General features: G+C 41.3%; 1 protein-coding gene across 2 annotated transcripts in view; it reads right to left on the reverse strand.

Moving 5' to 3' along the window:
- The window catches only part of MACROD2 (mono-ADP ribosylhydrolase 2), a 974476-nt gene that overhangs the window by 359013 nt on the left and 592608 nt on the right, over nucleotides 1-22855 (reverse strand). For both annotated transcript variants that reach the window (XM_053380605.1, XM_053380604.1), the window contains exon 8: nucleotides 3139-3212. In XM_053380605.1, the coding sequence (XP_053236580.1) occupies nucleotides 3139-3212 (74 nt within the window). The remainder of the gene's footprint in view (nucleotides 1-3138; nucleotides 3213-22855) is intronic.

The raw sequence follows: 22855 nt of genomic DNA on the forward strand, positions 1-22855 counted from the left end.
CTGCATTACAATTTTCATAAATGATGCATCCTGGCCAAAAAATATCCTGCGTCTTTGAACACTTTGGATCAGCCATCGGATTTAGCTGCCTCAATCAATTCAAAATGTGGTATGTGGGGCTCAGCCCCTGCTGCAGTGGAGCCAAAGCATTCATTTTTCCAAAAGTCATTCATGATAGGACAGTTATACAGTTCATGAAACAATTCACTATACTGTGATTTGATGAACATGCTTAAATAAATAAATATGCCAATAAGTAAGTAAGTAAGTAAACAAACAAACAAACAAACGGTGTTATATAATGCTATACAGGAAGAACACTTAAGAACACCCAAAGCTTCCTTCTCATTTAAATAATAATAATAATAATCAGTATTTCTGCTCATCTGCTCTGGAGGCAAACTGATTAGAAATCTCCCTCATAGAGATGATGTCCTTTTCTGAGCAGAGGCCTGTCACAACTAATTTGCTGTGCCACCAGTGAACAATAAAAGACGAATAACTCAATATGTAAGCCCTCAGGGCTGGGACTGTGTCAGTTCAATGTTCTGTACAGCTTCTACTATACCACTGGTGCTAAGTAAGCATTAAACAAAGTATCCGGTTAGAAAATAAAATCAGCAGAAGATAATAATACTAACCAAGAAACTAAACAAAACCTCAAGCGCAAGGAAAATGTGGCTTTAGTCAAAACTATTAATTTCATTAAGTCCTTCTTAACCATGTCAAGACCAGGCCACTGGCAGAACGTCTTTTACACAGAACACAACTTTGAAACAGAAGTGATAAAAACTTCAGCACTGTGAACTGCAAAGATTTCTACCAAGGAATGGGAAACTGAAACCATTAGCTAGAAAAGCTGCCGTTTCTTTGTAATATTATAATGAGCAAACAAGTGGTCGTATCTCTAACCTTGTCAAATGAGCACCAAAAACAGCATTCTATCCATCTGAGGGGCTTAATGTGCTTTTCTTGAACGCATTTCTGGAGGGTAATTTCCTACAGGACAAGGCCCAATTCTATTCTGTGATCTGAAGGATTCTATTAAACCCTCAGAGTATTTTGTAAAATGTGAAAATGTAGTTTACCAAGGAGATAACCTAGGAGGCTGCAGTGAATTAGCCTGGTACTGCTGACTATTGCCATTCTTGTGAACTCAATGCAAAGGATTTCTACACTTACAATATATTGCCATTTACTAACCTCAAACTCGATTTACCCTCTAGCTGCAAGTCAGCAGACTTCAGTGTAAAACATGGCCAGAAATTAGTTCCACTAAGGACTGTATTTCAATACCAGATCAGAGCAATTCGTAAAGAACAACTAGATACGAGTCATTATTTACTATGTGGGTTTCTCAAGGGAAACTGGTGTAGATCGGCTTTAGTCAATGCTGCTGCGGTGGTCTTCCTCCTAATGGAAGTGCATAAATTGTTTCCACCATGCTGAGTTCTGCATTTAGCATGCAGTAACTTTTGTGCTATATCGGAATAAGAGACTTTGGAAAGGTGCTTGCTAATTTGTATGGATTGTTCATTCAATCCTAAATACATGTGCTTGAACTCCCATGGAAATAAACAGAACATACTGTCTTAGTAAATGTGTTCAGGATTATAGCTGACCAGCTTTGAAATCCTGAGGGGTGTATGCGTGTATGAACCAAAACAGTTATCCTGATGATTAAAGAATTAACTCTGGCTGTAATCATCACCCCAGTTGCCTGGGAGTAAACTCAACTGAATTCAACAGGACTGACTTCTGAGTAGATATGGCCGTCAGTCACTTTTTACATTTAGATAGTCTCACTTACTTTCTCTTAGCTATCCAAGGGGAGCAATTAGTCCCCCTTAAGTTTTATTTGAGCAGTGGAGCACCAGGTTTTCTTTAATTATTGTCTTATTGTTCTAAGACAATTTGCATGTGCTTAAAACATGGTTTGCTCCCAAATATGGATGATGGAGAATTTTGTCAGAATCAAAAATGAGTTTGGAAATGGCCACAATCTGAATGTATGTCGGAGGTCAGAAATTATGCAAGCGAATACAAGCACTATATGCTATGGTGTGTTGTTTATCCAGTTCACAAATGTTAGGCTATTTTCTGCCTTGCTTTTGATGTTGCTCTTCCAAATTGATTATGTAATAAATTACATAATTAATTATATTCGCTTCAGCCACTGCAAAGAGCAAGACAAAAAACAAGTTTTAGCAGAAGCTGAACTGCAGCAGAACATAAACAGGACAGGACAGAAATCATGGCCTCCTTACATCCCTGAATTCATGAACTATGAGCCAAAGAAAAATAGCCCCAAACGCTAGTTGGCAACTGCTTATGCAATCAATTGCACAATGCCACAATAGGTAGAGTCTATAGCAGTTTTCAGGGCCAGCCCACCCATGAGGCCAGGGGAGGCAAACTCCTTGGAATGCAGGAGCCACAGGGGCAGCAGATCTTTATTCCCCAACCCCTTGTTATTGAGGCAGATCTTCACTCACCCCTTCTTCCCCAGCAGGGAGGGGGCTGCCATTTTGTGGTTTGCCTCTGGGGCCAAAATATCTCGAGCTGGTCTTGGCAGTTTTCATCCTACTGCTTATGCACGAGTTCTCGCTCAAGCGAAACTGTCATACAACATAGTATATAAACCAAAACCTATATTGGCAAAGGATGCTTTCTATATGCAGTTCTATATGCAGATCTGTTCTATCCACAACAAAATGCCATGACTCATAAGGGGAAAAGGTGAAATGCTAACTGCAAACCTTACCAACATAGATCCCAGCACATAGTGGCGAATTCTAAGTGTTATTGAGTCAGTCTTCACCATTCCAATCATAGCTGACAAGAGATTCAGAACTACCAAGTCTTACATTGCTTTTTATATACATGACAAAATAGTGAGCAAAAACCTTGGAGGGCAATTTGTACCCTTTCACACTGCTAGAAATAGTTTACAGGCCAGATAATAGTTTAAAAATATGGACATTCTGTTGTCTGGCTAAGTAATACACAGTGACATCAGGATTCATTTTATATACTACCCCCACAATTCAGGAATCAGTGCAACTGTTCAATCTCATGGTTTCCAAGAAAATGCAAAACTCAACATGAAAGATTTTGAACTTATATCTATAGCCATACCTCATGATAATTCTTGCTTAACCATTCCTTGATTGTGGTAAGTGCAATGATTGCAGCTGGCTCGTTTGGAAAACCTGAGCAAAGAAATAAATAAAAGAAATAGTTTTTATCCATGCAGCTACACATCTTTAAACATAACAGCATAACTTGATGCAAATATTTTATGCATATATGTTCAGATAACCTTTGGGAGAACCTTTCCTGATTTAAGAGCAAACATTTATTTGTAAGTGAGATGTCCCATTTTGACAACAGATTTATCTGACATCTTCAACTCTGTCTTTGTTTAAAAGCCAGTTACAGTGCAAGTCAATGCATGTTCACTCAGAAGTAAGTCCCAATGCATTCAATTGCATTTGCTCTCAAGTAAGAAATTACAGGATTGCAACCTTGGTTTGCTGGTCAAAGAGGACCAGAGCCTGAGGAACAGCAAACCACAGAATGGAAATACAGGAGATTAAGAATTAAGAGAGACAATGTTGAGTTAGGATATGACCATAGTAAGGGATTAAAAACAAAAACAACAACCCTGTGGAGAGAAGAGCAATATGCAATATAATTTAATAATGATATATAATGTATATTGACTTAATTTTGTAGATTCTCTGGGCACTATGGATATTCTCTGGTCAGCATGCATAGTCTTCAAACTATAGTTTTGGCATGTGGTGTTTATCAACTAGAAGTTAAATACACTACAGTTCCCCAATTGCTAATATCCCAGGAAACTGAGGCTGTGGAAGTAAAAGTTTCCAAGTTGTGCACCAGGATCAATGTGTGTAAGAGCTCTAGGTTCAGGCTCACACAGCAGGAAATGATGCAAGTTCATAGTTGCATCATGATGCCAGAGCTCTGTATGTATATGTCAATGTACGCTGGAAGAAAATGATGGGGTCGCAATTATTCCGATTCATTGTTCTGGTAGGTATCATGCACCCCAGTTATGTCAGCGCATCTCAAATCTCAAATCAAAATTCTCCAATTCTCTTCGGCAGAAACCTTTCCTATCCCAAGTCATAGGATATAATGTACTGTGATAAAGTACAAAGTGCTCCCTTTGGCCCCTTCCATCTGGATCCTTTGATCCTTTGGATATTATGGAAATAATTAGGAAGTGCAGTACATACTTTAAAATTGGTTCTTATCTTTCCTCGCCATCATTAGTAGCTAGCTCTAGATTAATTAATTCCAAATGTGTTATTGCTAAAAATTATTCTAAGGTTGCTTCCATCTGCTGTATAGCAGGTCATTGACATACAAAGAAACAAAACGTTAATACTGATACTGCTGATGGTTCCTGACAAAAACTGGGTTTGCAAGACAGACAGGTTATGCTACAGAGTAATTCTCAAAGCAAGATCCCAAAGTGACATTTTATTCCGTGTGTGTGTGTGTGCGCGCGCACCCACACAATTGCCTTGCTTTGAATGAGACATATCCAATTTGAGGCTGATCTCTTTGGTCTAGCCTCAGAATCTGATCTCATGGCTTTGCTTTGTTCTGGCCCACGTGAAATTTCCCAAATAATTTCATTGGAAAGCTTTCCAAGATCTGAGCTTTCCAGATAAAAGCAAATAACTTTGCTGAGCAGCAACTCTCCTGAAAACTTTGCAAGGACTCTGCATGTTAAGCTGATTTTCCTGAAGTACAGCTGCTAGATAGCACAGATCTAAGGTTTTTTTACATGAATTCAGTTCAAAGTTGGGAAATGTTGGCTAATTACCCAAACAATTACCTCCTTAGCCAACAAGCAAACTTGAAAATACCTAGCTTAGAAATCATTTCTCTTAGAACAGATAAGGCTTAATCATTCTAAGATTATGTTCAGCCTTGGCAATAAGAAAACAAAGCATGGCAATATGAGCTACGGTATAGGAACCATTTTGAAATATAATTTGAATGGATGAAAAGATTAAAGCATCCCCCCTTTAAAATAATAATAATCTGGCTTTGGGGGGAAAGGCTAAATTGGCAGACTGTATAAGACTAGGACAAGTTTGATGTTCGTCTAACAATGAAATCACTTTTTAGATGGTTGCTTTAAACCTTTTTATTCCTCCAAAAGTTCTGATCTCTAGCCATTCCTGTGCTTACTAGAAACGTATTTCTTCTAATCTCCAGCTCTTTCCCCTGGCTGCTACTATATTTCCTTGATCCTTTTATTTCCTGCATGCCTTACAGAGTCTGCTGGGAATTGTAGTACTGCAGCAGTTCCTGTACGCCTTTTTAATAGAGAATACAGAACAGAAGGTATAGTTGAAAGATTGATTGATCCAATTCTGTCCTAGCTCTATATGCATGGCTCATTATTTTAGATGGAAATTGCATGGCTGTAGCCATGGAAAAGTTTTTTTTAAAAATGAACTGCATATCCAATATATACCCACCATTTATAGATGAGTTTAAATTAATATCATAACCCCTTTAGCAACGGCCTCCGCAGTGCATTGTTTCCCTAACTTACTCTTCTATGGCTTCTTGATCATAAATTATAATGAACAGTGTTTCAGCCAACAGTGCCAAAACAGTATTTCAGCCAACTAAAATATATGATTGTTTATGCATAGCCTATTTTCAAAAGAAACATTTTTCTTCCAGCAGGAATGATTCACCTTTAAAATGCTAATATTTACACCTTCGTGTCCTTGCTGGAAGCTCTGATAAAGCAATACAAACAAACACACACACCAACAATCATGTTGCCTATTTATATAGCTCAGATTTTTCTACAGTGACTGGAAGTAGCTCTCCGGGTTTCAGGTAAGAATCTTTTCCTGGAGATGTCAAGGACTCGACCTGACACCTTCTGCATACCAAAGCATGCGCTCTACCACCATGGATCTGGTTCAAATCCAGTAACTACCGTATTTTTTGCTCTATAAGTCTCACTTTTTCCTTCCTAAAAAGTAAGGGGAAATGTGTGTGCGTCTTATGGAGCGAATGCAGGCTGCACAGCTATCCCAGAAGCCAGAACAGCAAGAGGGACTGCTGCTTTCACTGCGCAGCGATCCCTTTTGCTGTTCTGGCTTCTGGGATTCAGATTTTTTTTTCTTGCTTTCCTCCTCCAAAAACTAGGTGCGTCTTGTGGTCTGGTGCGCCTTATAGAGCGAAAAACACGGTATTTGGGAATTGCAGAGCTTCTTCCCATACCCTGCAGAAAGATAAGAAGCTGTTCAATGTCCAGAGAGTTACTGCACCATTTGAACCAGATTTTTAGAAAGCAGGGCAGGTGATAAAACGAACCAGGGGCTACCTTATCATGACAGCTAATGCAAAAGGCAAGGCTATTCACCGACAGGGTATGAGTGACACGAGCTAGAATGCAACCCCAGCTTTCCAACCATTTTCACTGTTTTATCTTGGAGCTGTGTTATTGCTTATAACGGTAAGGGTCTGTTCTCTTCCACGATGGCCTTCAGCAAAAAAGCAATCTTCATAAGCATGGGGGAATCAAATTACTTGAGTGAAATGAGCTCGAGGAGTCTCACAGGTAACCAATTGCTTGAGAAGCAGCTCAGACAATTCTGGCTAAAGGCTCAATTTCACAAAAGATAAAACAGGTAAAGGTAATAAGAGTGACACTGGCCTATGTTGCTGCAGTGAGTGTGCCTTCGGAATACTGAAAAGGACAAGGGCACCAAAAGCCAGGGGTGCATTAGCCAGTCGACAGAGGCAAGCGGCATAACGGCTTAAGAGAGACATGTTTGACAGGCTTGCTGTCCAAGGGGGAAACAGATTATTTACACCCCAATATGCACCTCTTTGAGGAATGTGGCCTTCCAAACTGAAAGCAAGCACCTCCTCTCCAATGCAATCAATAAATCTGATAAAAGGAAGTCCTCGTGATAATACACCATTAATGCTTCTAGGCAAACCCAGACAACATCTTAAAAAGCAGAGACATCACCTTGCCAACAAAGGTCCATATAGTTAAAGCTATGGTTTTCCCAGTAGTGATGTATGGAAGTGAGAGCTGGACCATAAAGAAGGCTGATCACCAAAGAATTGATGCTTTTGAATTATGGTGCTGGAGGAGACTCTTGAGAGTCCCATGGACTGCAAGAAGATCAAACCGATCCATTCTTAAGGAAATCAGCCCTAAGTGCTCACTGGAAGGACAGATCCTGAGGCTCCAATATTTTGGCCACCTCATGAGAAGAGAAGACTCCCTGGAAAAGACCCTGATGTTGGGAAGGGGACGACAGAGGACAAGATGGTTGGACAGTGTTCTCAAAGCTACCAGCATGAGTTTGACCAAACTGCGGGAGGCAGTGGAAGACAGGAGTGCCTGGCATGCTCTGGTCCATGGGGTCATGAAGAGTCGGACACAACTAAACGACTAAACAAAAACAACAATGCTACTAGGACCCAGATCACACAACAGATATGAGTGCCAGGATGCCATTCCCTCCCTCCTCCCCCACCTATCTGATATATTCATGGGACCTGCTGCTTAACATGGCCTGACGATTCAGCCCATCAAATGGTTGCATTTCTGCCATCCCTTCCACATAATTATTCTGGTACAGAGTGCATGGAAAGCTAGAACTGCCATAAGTCCAGATTTCCCCAGACACTATCAAGATTTCAAAGGCAAAGTTGATGTCGGGGGGGGGGCTGGTTCTGAAAGATGACACTTTGTCCTGGGTCTTTGGCAAGTCAATCAAAAAGCTCAACAACTTTTGGGGTGTCCTGGTTTTTATTTTTTGAAATATGGCAACCGTGGGAAAGCAAACTTGCTTTATAAAGCAGGCTGTACACTGCCGGCTGGCAGCCATTTCCCATGGTCATACACGGCAGATTCAGAAATGGCTGCTGGCCATCGTGAGCCCAGTCTGCAAAGCCATTTCTCTATGCACCATTCTACCAACAGGGGGTTAAACAGGCCCCGATGGGAGGGGGACTACAACCCAAGGTGACCATTTTAAAATTTGAACCAAATCTATATCTGCTTTCATTAACTCAACAAACGTGTATATGGTTGGATCCACTCTCAGAGACAAAACACAGACTGTGTGCAGTGACCCTTCCTCTGCACTCCAAGGATGCTAGAGTAGTGATCTCTATGTCTGCTCCCCAATTTGCAACTCGTCAGAACTGAGCTAATTGGAACTGGGGAGAGACTAAAGCAAATTATTCTGCTTACTTATTCAAATAAACTTGAAAAAGATAATAAATTGGGAAACAGTAACAATGCTTTTAATGAGGTGGGAGAATAGAGTAAAAGCAGAATTGTATGTTCATTTGATTCATCTTTTTGGAAGAGAAGCAAGATGCAGATGTTGATATTAGTACGAGTTCATATTAGGTAAAAAAAAAAAAAAAAAAAGGTAAAGGACTCCTGGATGGTTAAGTTCAGTCAAAGGCGATTATGGGGTTGTGGCAATCATCTCGCTTCAGGCCTAGGGAGCTGGCGTTTGTCCACAGCTTTCCAGGTCATGTGGTCAGCATGACTAAACCGCTTCTGGTGCAATGGGACACTGTGACAGAAGCCAGTGCACATGGAAACGCTGTTGACCTTCCTGTTGCAGTGGTACCTATTTATCTACTTGCACTAGTGTGCTTTCGGAGTGCTAGGTTGGCAGGAGCTGGGGCAGAGCAACGGGAGCTCACCCCGTCGCGGAGATTCAAACCACTGACTTTCTGATCAGCAGCAAGTCCAAGAGGCTCAGTGGTTTAGACCCCAGTGCCACCTGTGTTCCATAAGTTCATATTAGTATTAATGAACAAACGGCACGGGGATTGGGATCACACTTTTGTCAGCCTTCACATGTTCAAGATGCTGTCTTCACAAATACCTGCATGTGCCCACCAAAGCACAGGTAGCCTATAAAAATGAAGAGTATAGATTGTACCTTGAACACATAATGGAATGGGAGGCACCAGCAGGCACAATTCCAATCTTCTATCCTTCCCTCACTTACAGCTGTACATTCCTTTCTACACCAAAATGAACACATTCACAGGACTAAAGCTTTATTCTCTCCTCTGTTACATGTAGGTCTGTGTACAGTATTATTTTCTGCAATCAGACATCTTGACTGTCCAATTATGTAGTACAGACATTTTGCAGGGTAGCATCTAATCTACTCTTAAAAGGCATTACATGCCTAATTTAAAATAACAGTATGTGGAAAATGAAGACCATAACTTGTCCAGTCCTCAGCAAGTTAAGGAGCAAGAAAATTGCTATAGCTTTGTTTTAGTTATTTTCAGGTTACGCAGAAAAACAAGAAGATTCTCCAGCCCCCTCCTGTGTATATATAGCATCAGCTAAAGAAGTGAGTGAAAAAAATTCTTGCTTGTTTTATCATCAGTTAATGCACCCACACACAAAAAGCCATTAACAAATATTCAGGCACTGTGTGGTTCACATTTCACATGATGCACTTCAAGAAAATGGAAAGAGGCTATTTCTGCAAGCGTAGAAGATTAAATGGGAAAAATGCCAGGAAAGAGATTCACTTCAATGCATTTTAATGACTGCACAATGGAAGAATGGCATTCTTAGGCACTTTTAACTGTGAATTCTAGTGTTGCCTGAAAGCCTATCTACAGTAGTAAACAGGTATGGATTGGTGTTTGCTAACATAATCCATCTGCTGTATCACTTTTGTTTTACTTCGGGCTCTCTTACAGCTTCTAAGTACATCTCTCTGACCTTAATACAGTTATTTACATGTCCTAATGCTGCACACAATGTTTGCTTTCAGAGCAATTCATACAACAGAGGTGAATACACATCAGCAAACATTCCTCCAAGCCTCAGCTAATCAGAAGTGTAACTAAAGCAGAACATTTTTCTGTGGGATTAAGATGACTGATAAATTTTGTCTGGGTTCTAAAATCCTGTGAGTCTCCCCCCCTCTTTCCTTTTCAACAATGTCAAAATAGAGTTTAACAACTCTCTGTTCTCATATGAAATGCGGGAATGCAACATTTAAACGGGGGCTATTTCAGTCTTCTGTATTTGCTAATAATGTTCTTGATTGTCATCATTAGAGGACATTATGATTTGTGGAATGTTCAGATCAATAATAGCATCTGATGTGGAAAACTGTCTTTTATTTTCCAGGTTCAATTGAAGGAAGAGTTACTTGACACTGATCATAAATCTCTTCTGAACTTTAATGGTACTAGCAGGGGAGGAGGTCTATTCAGAATGCACATCACAGTGGTGAGCAGCTGTATATCCCAAGCCAAGAGTGTCATGCTTTGATCACAGTGCTACATCCTGGAGGGGAGTTGCAGAAACAAGTCTTATACAAACAGACAGATGCCACTTGAGACAGGATCCAATGCAGGCACTTGCCCACCAGATTGGAAACAAGCATTGTGCATTGTCATCCTGTGCAAGAAATATTTCATCTTAGTAAACGAAAACTCCAGTGCTGCAGAAATCAAGGGGGCTATTTCCTCTTCCCTTAAGAAGTATTTTGCTACAGCGGGGAAACAAGTACTGCTTCTAGCAATTTGGTTGATCATTTTTCATGTGTGATAGGAATTTTGAGGTCTTAGATATATGGTAATATTCATAAGTGTACCAACCAAGCACGTACATAGGTCAGCACAGGAAGACCGACCTGAAACCATTTTGATTCCCAAAATGACCAAATGTTTTCCCTGCAAGGAGGGAGGGGGGTCAGGGAGCCCTCCCATTGTCTCAGGAATTGAGTAATCAGCATTTTAATGGGTGACAGACTATCGGGAAAGGCAATCAGATAACCTGGCAAACAGAAAAAACATCATTCAAATTTCTGTTTTAGACCGCCTTTTCTGTGATGTAGGTATGATGTATCTGGGGGTGGTGGTCAGGTTACACCCCTTCTGTGATGTATGTATGATGTTTCTGGGGGTGGTCTTTTCTCTGGTTGGCCTCTGTTATTTTCTCCTACCAATAGGGAACCTCTGTAAGGACTCTATGTGGGATCTTGGATACCCGATAAAGGAAAAGAGCAATTTTTGTTTACAACACGTGGTGCTGTTATATTGCCCCACCTACACAAGGAAGTTCTGTATACAGTGATACCTTGGGTTACATACACTTCAGGTTACATACGCTTCAGGTTACAGACTCCGCTAACCCAGAAATAGTGCTTCAGGTTAAGAACTTTGCTTCAGGATGAGAACAGAAATCGTGCTCCGGCGGCGCGGCAGCAGCAGGAGGCCCCATTAGCTAAAGTGGTGCTTCAGGTTAAGAACAGTTTCAGGTTAAGTACGGACCTCCGGAACGAATTAAGTACTTAACCCGAGGTACCACTGTAGTGACTTGGAACAGTGAAAGTGAACAACAGTAATAGCCCTTCAGAAGTTATCATACTTCATTTAACCCTTGTCAGCACTCACTACAAACAGCCAGTTAATAATAATAATAATAATAATAATTTATTACTAATACCCCGCCCATCTGGGCGGCTTCCAACAAAACACAAAAATACAATAACTATAGCTCAGTGATACAACACAGAAGAGGTACCAGATTTAATCCCTAGCATCTGTAAGTAGGGCTGGGAAAGACCTGTCTGAAACCCCCGAGAGTCAGTAGAGACTAGCCTTCCTCAATCTGGTGCCCTCCAGACCATTCCTGATCATTCGCCACTATGTCTGGGGTTGATGGGAGTTATATTCAAAAACATCTGGAGGTTGGGAGAGACTGATATGGACAATACTCCACTGGAGGGACTAGCCTGTCTCTGAATAAAGCAGTTTTCAATATTCACCTTGTCATAAAAATTAAAAATCAGTATTAAAATGTCAAAATTGCTAGCCGATATGATTTACGTGTGGAGAAACCCATGCTGCTCAAATTCAAGTTTAATTTTCTATCTATTGAATCTCAGCCTCTCTTTCCTAACATTCAGTTCAGTGCTGATTATCTTTTTATGTCAAAGTGAGTAGAGCAATTGGAAAGGCAATCAAGTGACAGAGTGTTTTGTGCAAGTTACAGAGTGGGACTGTGCAAATAAAAGAATGTGACACAGCTGTTATAAGCAAGGCTCTGACTCCCCATCCTTGGGGGCAAAAGGCCATAGACTGGACAGCTTAAACTGGAAGGAGGATTTGCACTCAGGATGAGCCTTCAATGCCCCATTCCTCTTTAGGAGTTCAGTACCAGAGGAGCACATGATGCTAGGACTTCTTGGGCCTGAAGAGGTTGCATGGCCTTCTTCAGCCTTCAACAGCTATGCCTTAGAGGCCATACATACAACACAGGTCTCCCTTTTATCACACAAGCCAATGGTTCCTAAACTAGGCTGCAGTCCTTTAAGAGTAAGAATCACCACCCATCGGAGTTGGGCTAATTGTTCAGGGAAACTTGAAGTCTCATTTAATGTCCAGACTGGTATCTCTGGTGGTTGGGAATAACATTCAAGCTTACCTTGTCTGACTGTCAGCCTAGGTTCCACCTGGAGCTATCCAAGTTGCTAACAGTCTTGCCTTTTAGACATTGACCTCTGCTTTTCCCTGATCATGCTTACAGGGACATACCCTCTGCTTTGTCCGACTTTTTATACTAGAACATGACTTTTGCTAGACCTCACTTTGTGTTCCAAATTCTGAACTTGTGTTATGCGCCTCTGAGTCCATGGAATCTGCATCTAGCACATGCCCTTGCTCAGGCTAGAACCTTGTCTCCTGGCTGGGACCATTGCCTGGGACAGAACAACATAAAATAACTTACAACATTCATAGTCTCAGCATTGGTGAAGTGCTACTTAAATCATATTGGAGAAAGACCAAATCTCTAAGCCTATCAAAGTCAAAGAAAGCATATGATGCTTATCCATCCTGCCCAGCAGATTGCTATTGATTTTCTTTTGGGTCATTCAATAGCCATTGCCCGATGTAGACTGTGCCAAACTGGATGGACTACTCATTCTTAAAGCTACATGACTAATTCAAAGATGTAGAAGGGGCACATGATACAGTTCAGCAGCACTTCAAAGTATAGAGTCTGCTTCCAGGCTCCCAGCATTAAACAACTATTAGGATTCTTTCTTGTCAGTATGAGTTCAAAAAAGAGAATTGGAGGGGTATATAGGCCAAATGCATTAAATGTAATGAGCATGCAAGAAATACAAATGAAAATAAATTAGTTTCAGAACTCTGAATCTAGGATATAACACGAAAATAGATTGGCCGCTAAAAGAGTAAACCTAATACTTGATGACAGGAATTCATTATTTGTCTTATTCTAGATTTGAAGACAACAGGATATTCAGCATCAGAAACTTTTAAGCTCAGTCACTGTTGAGCAAGAGAAAGCATCACAGTTTTATCTTTTCCAACAAGTTTACAAAGTACATGTCATCAATCATTTAAAGTGAACCAGTGGAAAAAATATTGATCATTCTGCAAGGAAGCATCACATAGAAGTAGTTTGGCTCCCAACTTCTGTTTTTGATTTCTTCATTAACATCAGTCTGAAAAAGCCAATAACCTTTGTACAGGGAGCATGAAGATAGTGTGTGGAGTACAGGGGTGTGTGTGTGTGTGTGTGTGAGAGAGAGAGAGAGAGAGAGAGAGAGAGAGAGAGAGAGAGAGAGAGAGAAGGGAGAGGAATCAGAAATGTGGAAATAAAGATTTTAACTGTTTTTTTTATTGACAACATAGCATAAAACACATGCTGAAAATAATGGCTCCCTTTAAGCAATAGTTTAAAGAGAAACTAGTCACGAAGCAATCCTTTTGACACTGATTAATGGGGATCTCCTGTCAAATCAAGATGACACTTCACATTTCTCATCCATAGAGGTTATTAGTGAGGTTCCAGGCTTATGATTCACGTCTGGAGTCAATTGAAAGTCTGAAGATAAAATAAGCCGATTGTTCAACTTATAGCACTGCAAATATGATATTGTGCATTCATACAAGGAAACAGAACTCTGATAATTTTTAGGTGTTTCTCCATAATCACGAGAATTTGCTTTCAGCTAAAATGGAACTGAAACTCCTAGCTCTGGGGTTTTAAGAAAAATCCCAGGACTGAGATAGTAGCCCTGTTCAAATAACATCCAAAGTGAGTGAAAACACACGGAGCATGCTCAGCTGAAAATCCACCCGGAGCCTATACTTTCACAATTGCTCTGTCCACACAACTGGGACACCACCACCCTGCCGCCGCTTTCTCTTTTTTTGCAACAGAATGGGACTCTTGTTTTGTATCGTGAACCACCCTGAGATCTACGGATAGCCCAGTTTGAAGCTCATGTAAGAACTTGAACACCAGCTACAATGCCCTACTTAATCTTGGGTACTGAATCACCTAAGTTGGTGCAATGAAAGTTCATATATGACAGATATACAGCCATACTCATTATGAAGCTATGGACAAAATGAAGATGTCATTTAGAAGACTTGCTTGGAAAATATTTCTGTGGGTGCCACAACCTGTCTACAGATATCCAGAGCCATGAGATATAACTTACTTTGACAACTGCAGAAAGTACAGAATGCTGCTGAATGAACATATTTACAATTTCCCTGGTTTACATAGGCAGTACTTTCACTGAACTGCAATGCGGATTTCATGCAAGCTCACAAATACAATTTTCTGGAGTTGTGTTTTGAATAGCATTTACTGCACACGTATTGATAAACAAGAATTCCTCTGGGCTTGTTTAACACTCCATGTAGCACCTATATCACACTTGCCTTGGGCTTCCAAAAATCTGTTCTGAAATGGTGCAGGTAGACTTGCACTGACAACCACAGTGATTTGAAACAGAAATGATTCAAATGTTGTGTCATGGATATTTTCATTATACATGGCTCAAGAAAACACACAGAAATGGAAGCAAAATACCAAAATGAAGTAATTAACAGAAATTCATAGTCATGGCTATACAATATAGTTTAACATGCATAATATAAATTATTCTATAGACCTATTTATGCAAACATAATATATTTTACAGAATTAGGAAATGTTCCTTTGGGGTTTCTATTAATGATTTTGAAGCTGCAACAACATAGAATGCAACTGCAAGAAACAACCCAATTGTAGGGAAGGAGCCCCCTTATTTATTATCATTTCCTTCATTCAATTAGCTCAGAGCAGCGTACATGGTTTTTTCTCTGTTCTATTTTCACAACAATCCTTTCAGGTAGTGTAGCACTGGGAGGAAGTGACTGGCTGAATGAGTTTTGGGGCACATCATGACTCTGTTGTCTATATTGATTTCCCTGGCACAATTTAGGGTGCCGTCTCCTTTCATTATTTGTTTTTTTTTTAAAAAAAGATTCATTAGTCTCACAAGCAGGGCAAGAAAGTGAATGACACAAATAAGCCTCTCATTAGAGATTCGCAGCTGACATGCCCCTCCCCCCAAAAAAAATCTGGAAATGTATGCTACCATTGATAAAATACATTTAGGGGCGACTAACAGAAACATTAGGGATGCGGGTGGCACTGTGGTCTAAACCACAGAGCCTAGGACTTGCTGATCAGAAGGTCGGCGGTTCGAATCCCCGCGACGGGGTGAGCTCCCGTTGCTCGGTCCCAGCTCCTGCCAACCTAGCAGTTTGAAAGCACATCAAAGTGCAAGTAGATAAATAGGTATCACTCTGGCGGGAAGGTAAACGGTGTTTCCGTGCGCTGCTCTGGTTTGCCAGAAGCGGCTTAGTTTTTTGTTTTTAAATGCAGAGTGTGTTTACACATGGAATGGAGGAATACATGAGATAGGAACACAAGCTATTAATAGACTGATCCATCTATATCACATGCATAGCAACCCAAATCGTTGCTGATTCTACATGGGCCATTTTTCTGGAGTGACCTTACATTAGCAGCCATCTCACTGTGAAAACAGTGCTGCAAGGTGTGACCACTCCTTCCCTCTGGGAGGTGGTAGGGATTGGGGCAATGCCCACGGAGATAGAAAAGGCAAGCGTGCAACAGAGGCAGCTTCTAGCCACCATCTCTCACTTGCCTGCTCACTCTGGGTGGCTACGAAGGGGGTTTGGAGTTTTGTTTTGTTTTTTAATGGGGAATCTGGGTGCAGCCCTAGCTCTCATACAGAAGCCCAGCCACTGGCTACATTCCACGCCATGGTTCTTTCCCAGTAAGCCCATCCCACATCATGTGAGCTGATGTACTTCTTGCCAAAGCACTTTGCTGCAGTTGCTTTGAGGCTCCGGAATAAAGAATGGGGTTCACAACAGCTTTGGTATTGCAATTTTTCAGAGGGTTCAAAACCTACCTCTTTTGGAAAGTCTGTGTTCCCTGAGTAGGCACTGTGGACCCTTGTTGTGGCTGCTGTTTATTTTTGTGTTTTATTCTTTTTAGGTTTCATTCTGATGGAAGCCACCTCTAGCTTTGGAGACACAGGGATAAATACTTTGAAGAAAGAACTAATTAAATGCTGGTAATATGTCTGCAAATCTCAATCATATATTCCCTGAGCAAAGCTGGAGCTTGATATGAACCAGTTTCAATAATTGAAAGGTACACGATCCATCCCTGAACTCTCATATTTTATTATACCTCAACCATATCTGATTTCTGAACTAAGCCTATTCTCTGCACTGATGTCAAAATACAGCAAAAGCAATTTAGAATAAGGCCTAAAGTAGTAGTCAAGTGTGAAATCACCATCATACATTGAATTGAATAGCAGCAGGGTATTGGCTTTTGAGAACCGAACAAGGTTAAACACCTATTTGGCCACTGATTTAAATTAATAGAATACATTGTTCTTTATAAAACACATACATGGAAATCATAATTGTGGTTTTCAAAGAACTAACGCTAAAAGAACAGTGACATTTTAAGATCACAATTCTTAACTATAAATTTGTGGTTCATGGTTTTTCATACTTCCACTAAAGCCATTATTCCCCAATTCCAAATGTTCATCGGCCCTCAGAGGCTTGTGGGGGGTGGCAGCCTGGGAGAGGACCTTCTCGGTGGCAGCCCCTAAACTGTGAAACGCTTTCCCCACAGAGGTGCATCTGGCTCCTTCATTATACAGGTTCTGGTGAATGCTGAAGATGCACCTCTTAACCCTAGCTTTTGACACATGATGTGTTTATTTTTGAGACTCACCTTATCTTTGTGATGGTAAGTTGTTTAAAACCCTTTTTAATATTGTCTTTAAATGTTGTAAACCACCCTGGGATCTTAGGGTGAAGGGCAGGCAAATACTAATAAATTAGAACCAGGCAATATCACACATTTAACAGGTTATTTGTTGTTGTTTTTAATACCAGTTATGGGGCCCCTGATCCATATTTGGAATGTGAAGCATTGGAAGGAAGGGCTGATATGATTTTCCTCATGATTTTTTTCACCTGAGTTTGCCACCTCAGAGTAATTCTTCAATGTTTCAACTCTTCCCTACCCTCAATATGTCTCACTGTCTTATCACTTTCCATAGGGTCTGTGAGATTTTAATCCTAGGCTAATGGACAGTTTTCTTATGCACACTAATTAGATAACAAATGTGCTGATAGTTTTGTTTCCTGAGCAGCTGGAATGCTCAAGGACATTCCAGGCTATCATACCATCTCAAGATGTTTTACTCCACAAGCACAATACAATACAGATGTGCTAAAAGGTCCATACAGAGTAAATTCTATTAAAAAACCATTGTTAATTATGCAAAAGCTTAAATATGGAAAAATCATTTCAATGGCAATTCAGACTTTTTTGAAGCTACAGCAGCAGCACAGAATTATTATGTATTGGTGTATGCAATAAGTATAAGTCTATTATTATTATTATTATTATTATTATTATTATTATTAGGCATGGCAGGGGCAGCAATTCAACCATGGTATTATACTGGTGGTTTGTCTTCTGTAAGTTGCAGTTAGAATAACTGATGGCTAACTTTGTTGTGAATGAGAAGAAACACTCACTTGTCTATTTCATCTTGGAGATCCAGGCAGGTGAAGGCCACATTAATCCATCCTCATGTCTAGAAAATAATCTAAGGGTAAGGATGGATGGACAAAGAGGCCTATTTCTACGAAAACCAAAGTGTGAGCACACACACAAACACTGTAACAAAACGGAACATTTAAAGTGTGCCACATTTAAAGACATCAAAGACCTTCAGAATGTTACCTCTTCCAGCAGATATTGGTATATTTGCATATATTATTCAGGAAACAGAACCAGACTCTAATCAGTGGACTCTCTACCAGCCTCATAAAGCTGATACTTAGATACTAAACATCCGCTTTGGAGTGGATCAGACTGGCAGCGATCCAAAAGATGCCTACACAAGTCAGCACATGTCTGATTTCCAGGAGAAGTTTTATGACTCCAACACAAATCTTCTGAAACAAATGCCTAGCAAAGGAAGTTTTCACCATTTGGCAAAGCACTCAGCCTCACAAGGCAAAGAGGTCCACTTTCTCTAGTCCCCATCGACCAAGCCTTGGCCACAGCTGAGATGCAAAAGAGGCCAACTCCAACAGACCTTAGGGCAGGGGTGGGCTAGCGTGAGAAGAGGCAGTTCCCAAAGGCTCCTGGACGTAAATCATAATGTATGGTAGAAGAGAGCTTGCATAAAACACCTACACTTTGGGATCAGTTTATTATCCCTCTCCAAAATGAAGAAACCTTCCCAGATGCACAGGAAGCATGCCCTGGCTTTCATCCCTATTAAATGCTTGTCTAGGATTCCTCTTCAACGCTCGTGTGCACTGTTCTTTCAGGACCAAGAGAGCACAACTATGAGGCTGATGGACAAGGTGGCACGCTTGGTCGAAGCCCCAGACAAGACAGTCATCAGCATACAAGACTCTGCACCAGAGTTGCAGCTTGCCAAGGATTAGACTAGGGAAAAGAAATTAAAGGCAAATAGACCTCTTTTTGAAAAAGCAGAGGGAAACAAGACCTCAGTCACCCCTGTCCAAAGCTTTATTTTAAATACTGCACAAAAATACTGCAGGGCAAGTTATGAGAAAGGCATGGTCGTACATGGGAGGTATTTAACCTGGTTAAGTTTATTCTGTCAACAAATGAAGTATTGATCTTTTGTTTATGCTCATTATGCAGTTTGATTCCCTTTTGTGCTCCCCCCACCCTGCCCACAGTCTCCCCGAGGGACTAATAAAACCAGGGGAAGGGTTTGCATAGGACTGCTAGCTACCCATGGAGTTCAAAAAATGGCTAGGGATCCCTTTCAGTGTCTCTTGGTTATTTAATGAAGTCTACATTCCACTCCACATTAGAACATTTCATATGCTAAACATAGCTACATAAAATCCCTTTTTTTGAAAAATTCATGTACAGTAAAGCTGACAGTGTTATCTCAACATTTCTTATTTCACCATCTCATGAATTAAATATTCAGAGGTTTCTCACCACCTCCTCTTTCAACTACTAAAGTTTCAGCAGCAAACACATTTTGTGGACAAATTTACGTTCAAGTAGGATTTTACTCTACTCAGTTTATGGTAGCCACACATTTGTTGACAGAAACTTAGGAAGCAGTCTTATACCACAGCTGTCAAGCGTCCCTTATTTGGAGGGACAGTCCCTTATCCCAGGGCCATGTCCCGCTGCTGTCCCTTATTGATGGATGTCCCTTAAATTTCCCGGGTTTCAAAGGAAGCAGCTCCTCTCCCTCCCTCCCTCCCTGCCGGCCAGGGAGGAGGGAGGCTCCAACTGTGTTTCTTGGCTGCCCAGCCCGCCCCCCTCCGGCCTCCTCTCACCAGCCTCAGCCCCTGGGAGCCCCTCCCCGCCAGGACTGGCGGGAGCCTCAGGCCCTTCCGCCACCATCCTCCTCGCAGCCGCCGAACTGAGCATCTCTGCCTGGGGCCTCCCCTCTGCCCGTCGCGGCCGCTCCTGCTCCTGCTAGGCCGTACTGCGGCTGTGCCGCCGAAGGACCCGGATGAGATGGGCAGCCTGGCATGGCCTATGAATTGCTGAGGAGCCTTGAGAGGAGAGTGAGGGCAACCATAGAGAAAGTAGTTCAGAGAGAGGAGGGAGAGGAGGAGGCGGAGGCGTGGGCAGGTGTTCCAAGGGCTACAAGGGAAGGACTGCAAGCACTTCTCCCATAGATTTGTAGTGGTAGACTAGCATAGATGGTCTGATCTGCGGGTTTACTTCGGGCGCTATTTCCCCCCCTTCTTCCCGCCCCGCCTGATGGAACTGAGAGCTGCAGATGGAGCACGAGAGAAAAGATACAGAACTGCAGCAGTATCTTCGTAGCTTGGACTTCGTTTTGCGTGAAAAATGGTTGCTGCTTGTAGTTATTTAATTGCAGTGTTTCATTGGCTGGTGTCTTGAGCAGCAACCTCTGGAAACGAAGGGCTAAAAACTGGCGCTGCTCTCCCAAATTATCTGGTCCCTTTTAACTTCGCATTTCAGCTGGTTGACTAAAATCCCTTATTTAAGCTGCTGGTCCCTTATTTTCAAATCTGTAAGTTGACAGCTATGTCTTATACAGAGAAAAATCATGGGTTCATCTAGCTCAGCACTGTCCATGCTGACTGACAGCAGCTCTCCAGAGTTTCAGACAAAGCGTCTTTTATCTGGAAATGTGGGCGTCTGAACCAGGGACCATCTGCATGTGAGCTTTCTTCATATTCCAAGGTCCAACAGACAGTGCCAGAAGAAAGGAGATCACGTTTCTTCTTGACAGTCAGATGTTGGTTCAACACATCTGAAGCTCTTATGTGTCAGTACTGCAGATCATATGAACAGATTCCAAACCGCAAGTATATGGGTGATAACAGCAATGAGATGTCCTTGAGAGTGTCACACTTTTGAGCTTTGGAGAATTCAAAAATTGCCAAACAACACTTTTCTTGATCATTTGCATTTCATTCACAATATATGCACTCGTTGATTTTTGAATACTTCAGTCAAGGAGAAAATTAAGCAAGTTGCTAATGGCACTTCTGATCCCACAAGTTCAAATTCAGTTTAATCTTGAGCTGAACTCTCTTTTACAGACATATTAAATAGCATTTGCAGCCCATGCTGAAAAATACTGTCAAAATGCAAGCCTGCTGGGGGTTTTCTAGCCTCATATTAAATGCAGTCGCAAATGCTTTTTGCTTGGTGTGTAATGAAAATTCCTAAGGCCCAGGACGATCTATTATATACCCAGAATCAACAGGCCATCTGGATTTTAGGTGAAAGCATTCAATTTTTGTCAGAGAACTCTTTTGAGGAATAATAAAATCACCATTCTTCACAAATTTCTTAGCATGTCATTTTGCAGTAGCCTTTAGAATATTACAAAAAGAGGAAAGGTCTCACTGAATAGAGAAATAGGACTTGCTAGGAAATAAGAGAATTGATATTTTGGCTGACTTAGTCTATCTTTGTTGGGACACACCAGAAGACTAGAAAGACCCCCAGCAATCCAGCACTACAATTCATCTGCAAGCTTAATGTGGACAACTGGAATGTTACATTGCCCACTGCCTATCAGACCAGGTAAGTAACCTACTGGTGACATAAGGGCTTATACTTCAATTCCCTTCTCTGACCGATGGGGGGGGGAGTATGTGGATTTCCCCCTCAGGTTCCGTTCAACTAACACTTGTATTTTTTAAGGCTGCAATCCGAAACACACTCGCTAGGGAATAAGTCCTACTGGACACAGTGAGATTTAACTGTATTTTTGACCGGGACATAGCAAGTTGTCTTAAAAAATAAATATTCTCCACTGCATAGTTGCCATTGCAATGTGGTGCCATTCATATGATAACAAAAGCAGAATAAGTGGGAATTTTCCAGATTTCCAGAAGCCTTTAGAAGGGGAACCATGTGACATCAAATGAGGTCAGAAAACCTACAATGCATGTCAGCATATTCTGGTTATTGAGAAATAAAAGTAGCGTACTGAGAAAGTAGGGGAAAACCCTCACATGGCAGGCAGCAGGACAATGCTGAATACAAGAGTTCTGTCTTCTTGAACCATGAGGGCTCGTCCAAAACACAGCGCTGGCCCTGAGGTACGGCTGTAAATGACATACTCCCCATCCCCCAAGTCAAGGTAAATAGTACCCAAAGCTAGGCAAGTTATTTCTGCAGCTAAGGCAACACAGGAAATCCCACAAAACATTCCCTCTATCCTTGGAAAAGAGGGGGGGGTACGATAATAAATTAAAGGATTTGCTGCTCTTTATTGACACACAAAGTCAGCTGCCTCGCTGCATCCAATACAGAAAGGATGGGGAATCTTTTTATAGCATGAGAGTCCCATACCTTTACGGACAACATTCTGAAGGGCTGGAGCGCTGGGCATGGCCAAAGGCATAGGGGGGGCAGGGCCAGAGACAAAGGTGGGCAGAGCAATGTGTACAAGTATTACTTACTACAGTAGGCAGCATTCTGACCATGCAAAAGCCAGAGGCCTCTACAGTACATGCATATACACCTGCACATCCATGCCTCCCATTTGAACAAGCAAGATGAGTTATCACAGCCCAAGGACACATTCTAGCCAGGCAAAAGGAGTGTGGGACAAGGTCAGTGAGACATGAATCCAGGAATGGATGTGTGGTGTCCAGAACTTATGATGGACTGAATATTAATGTATATTATTACTATTATTACTATTATTCCTACTACTACTAATAAAAATAATAATATACTGCCCTATACCCGGGGGTCTCAGGATTCCTTTTGGGGCTGTATATTATCCCGTATTTTACACTCAAGCTACACAGACGTGTTTCTGCATTCCCACAAGTTTATCATTGGCTGTCAAGGAAATTAATCAATTGGGGGAGGGACTTTTGTAAC

Source organism: Podarcis raffonei, chromosome 3 (assembly GCF_027172205.1).
Source record: "Podarcis raffonei isolate rPodRaf1 chromosome 3, rPodRaf1.pri, whole genome shotgun sequence".
Taxonomy (NCBI): Eukaryota; Metazoa; Chordata; class Lepidosauria; order Squamata; family Lacertidae; genus Podarcis; species Podarcis raffonei.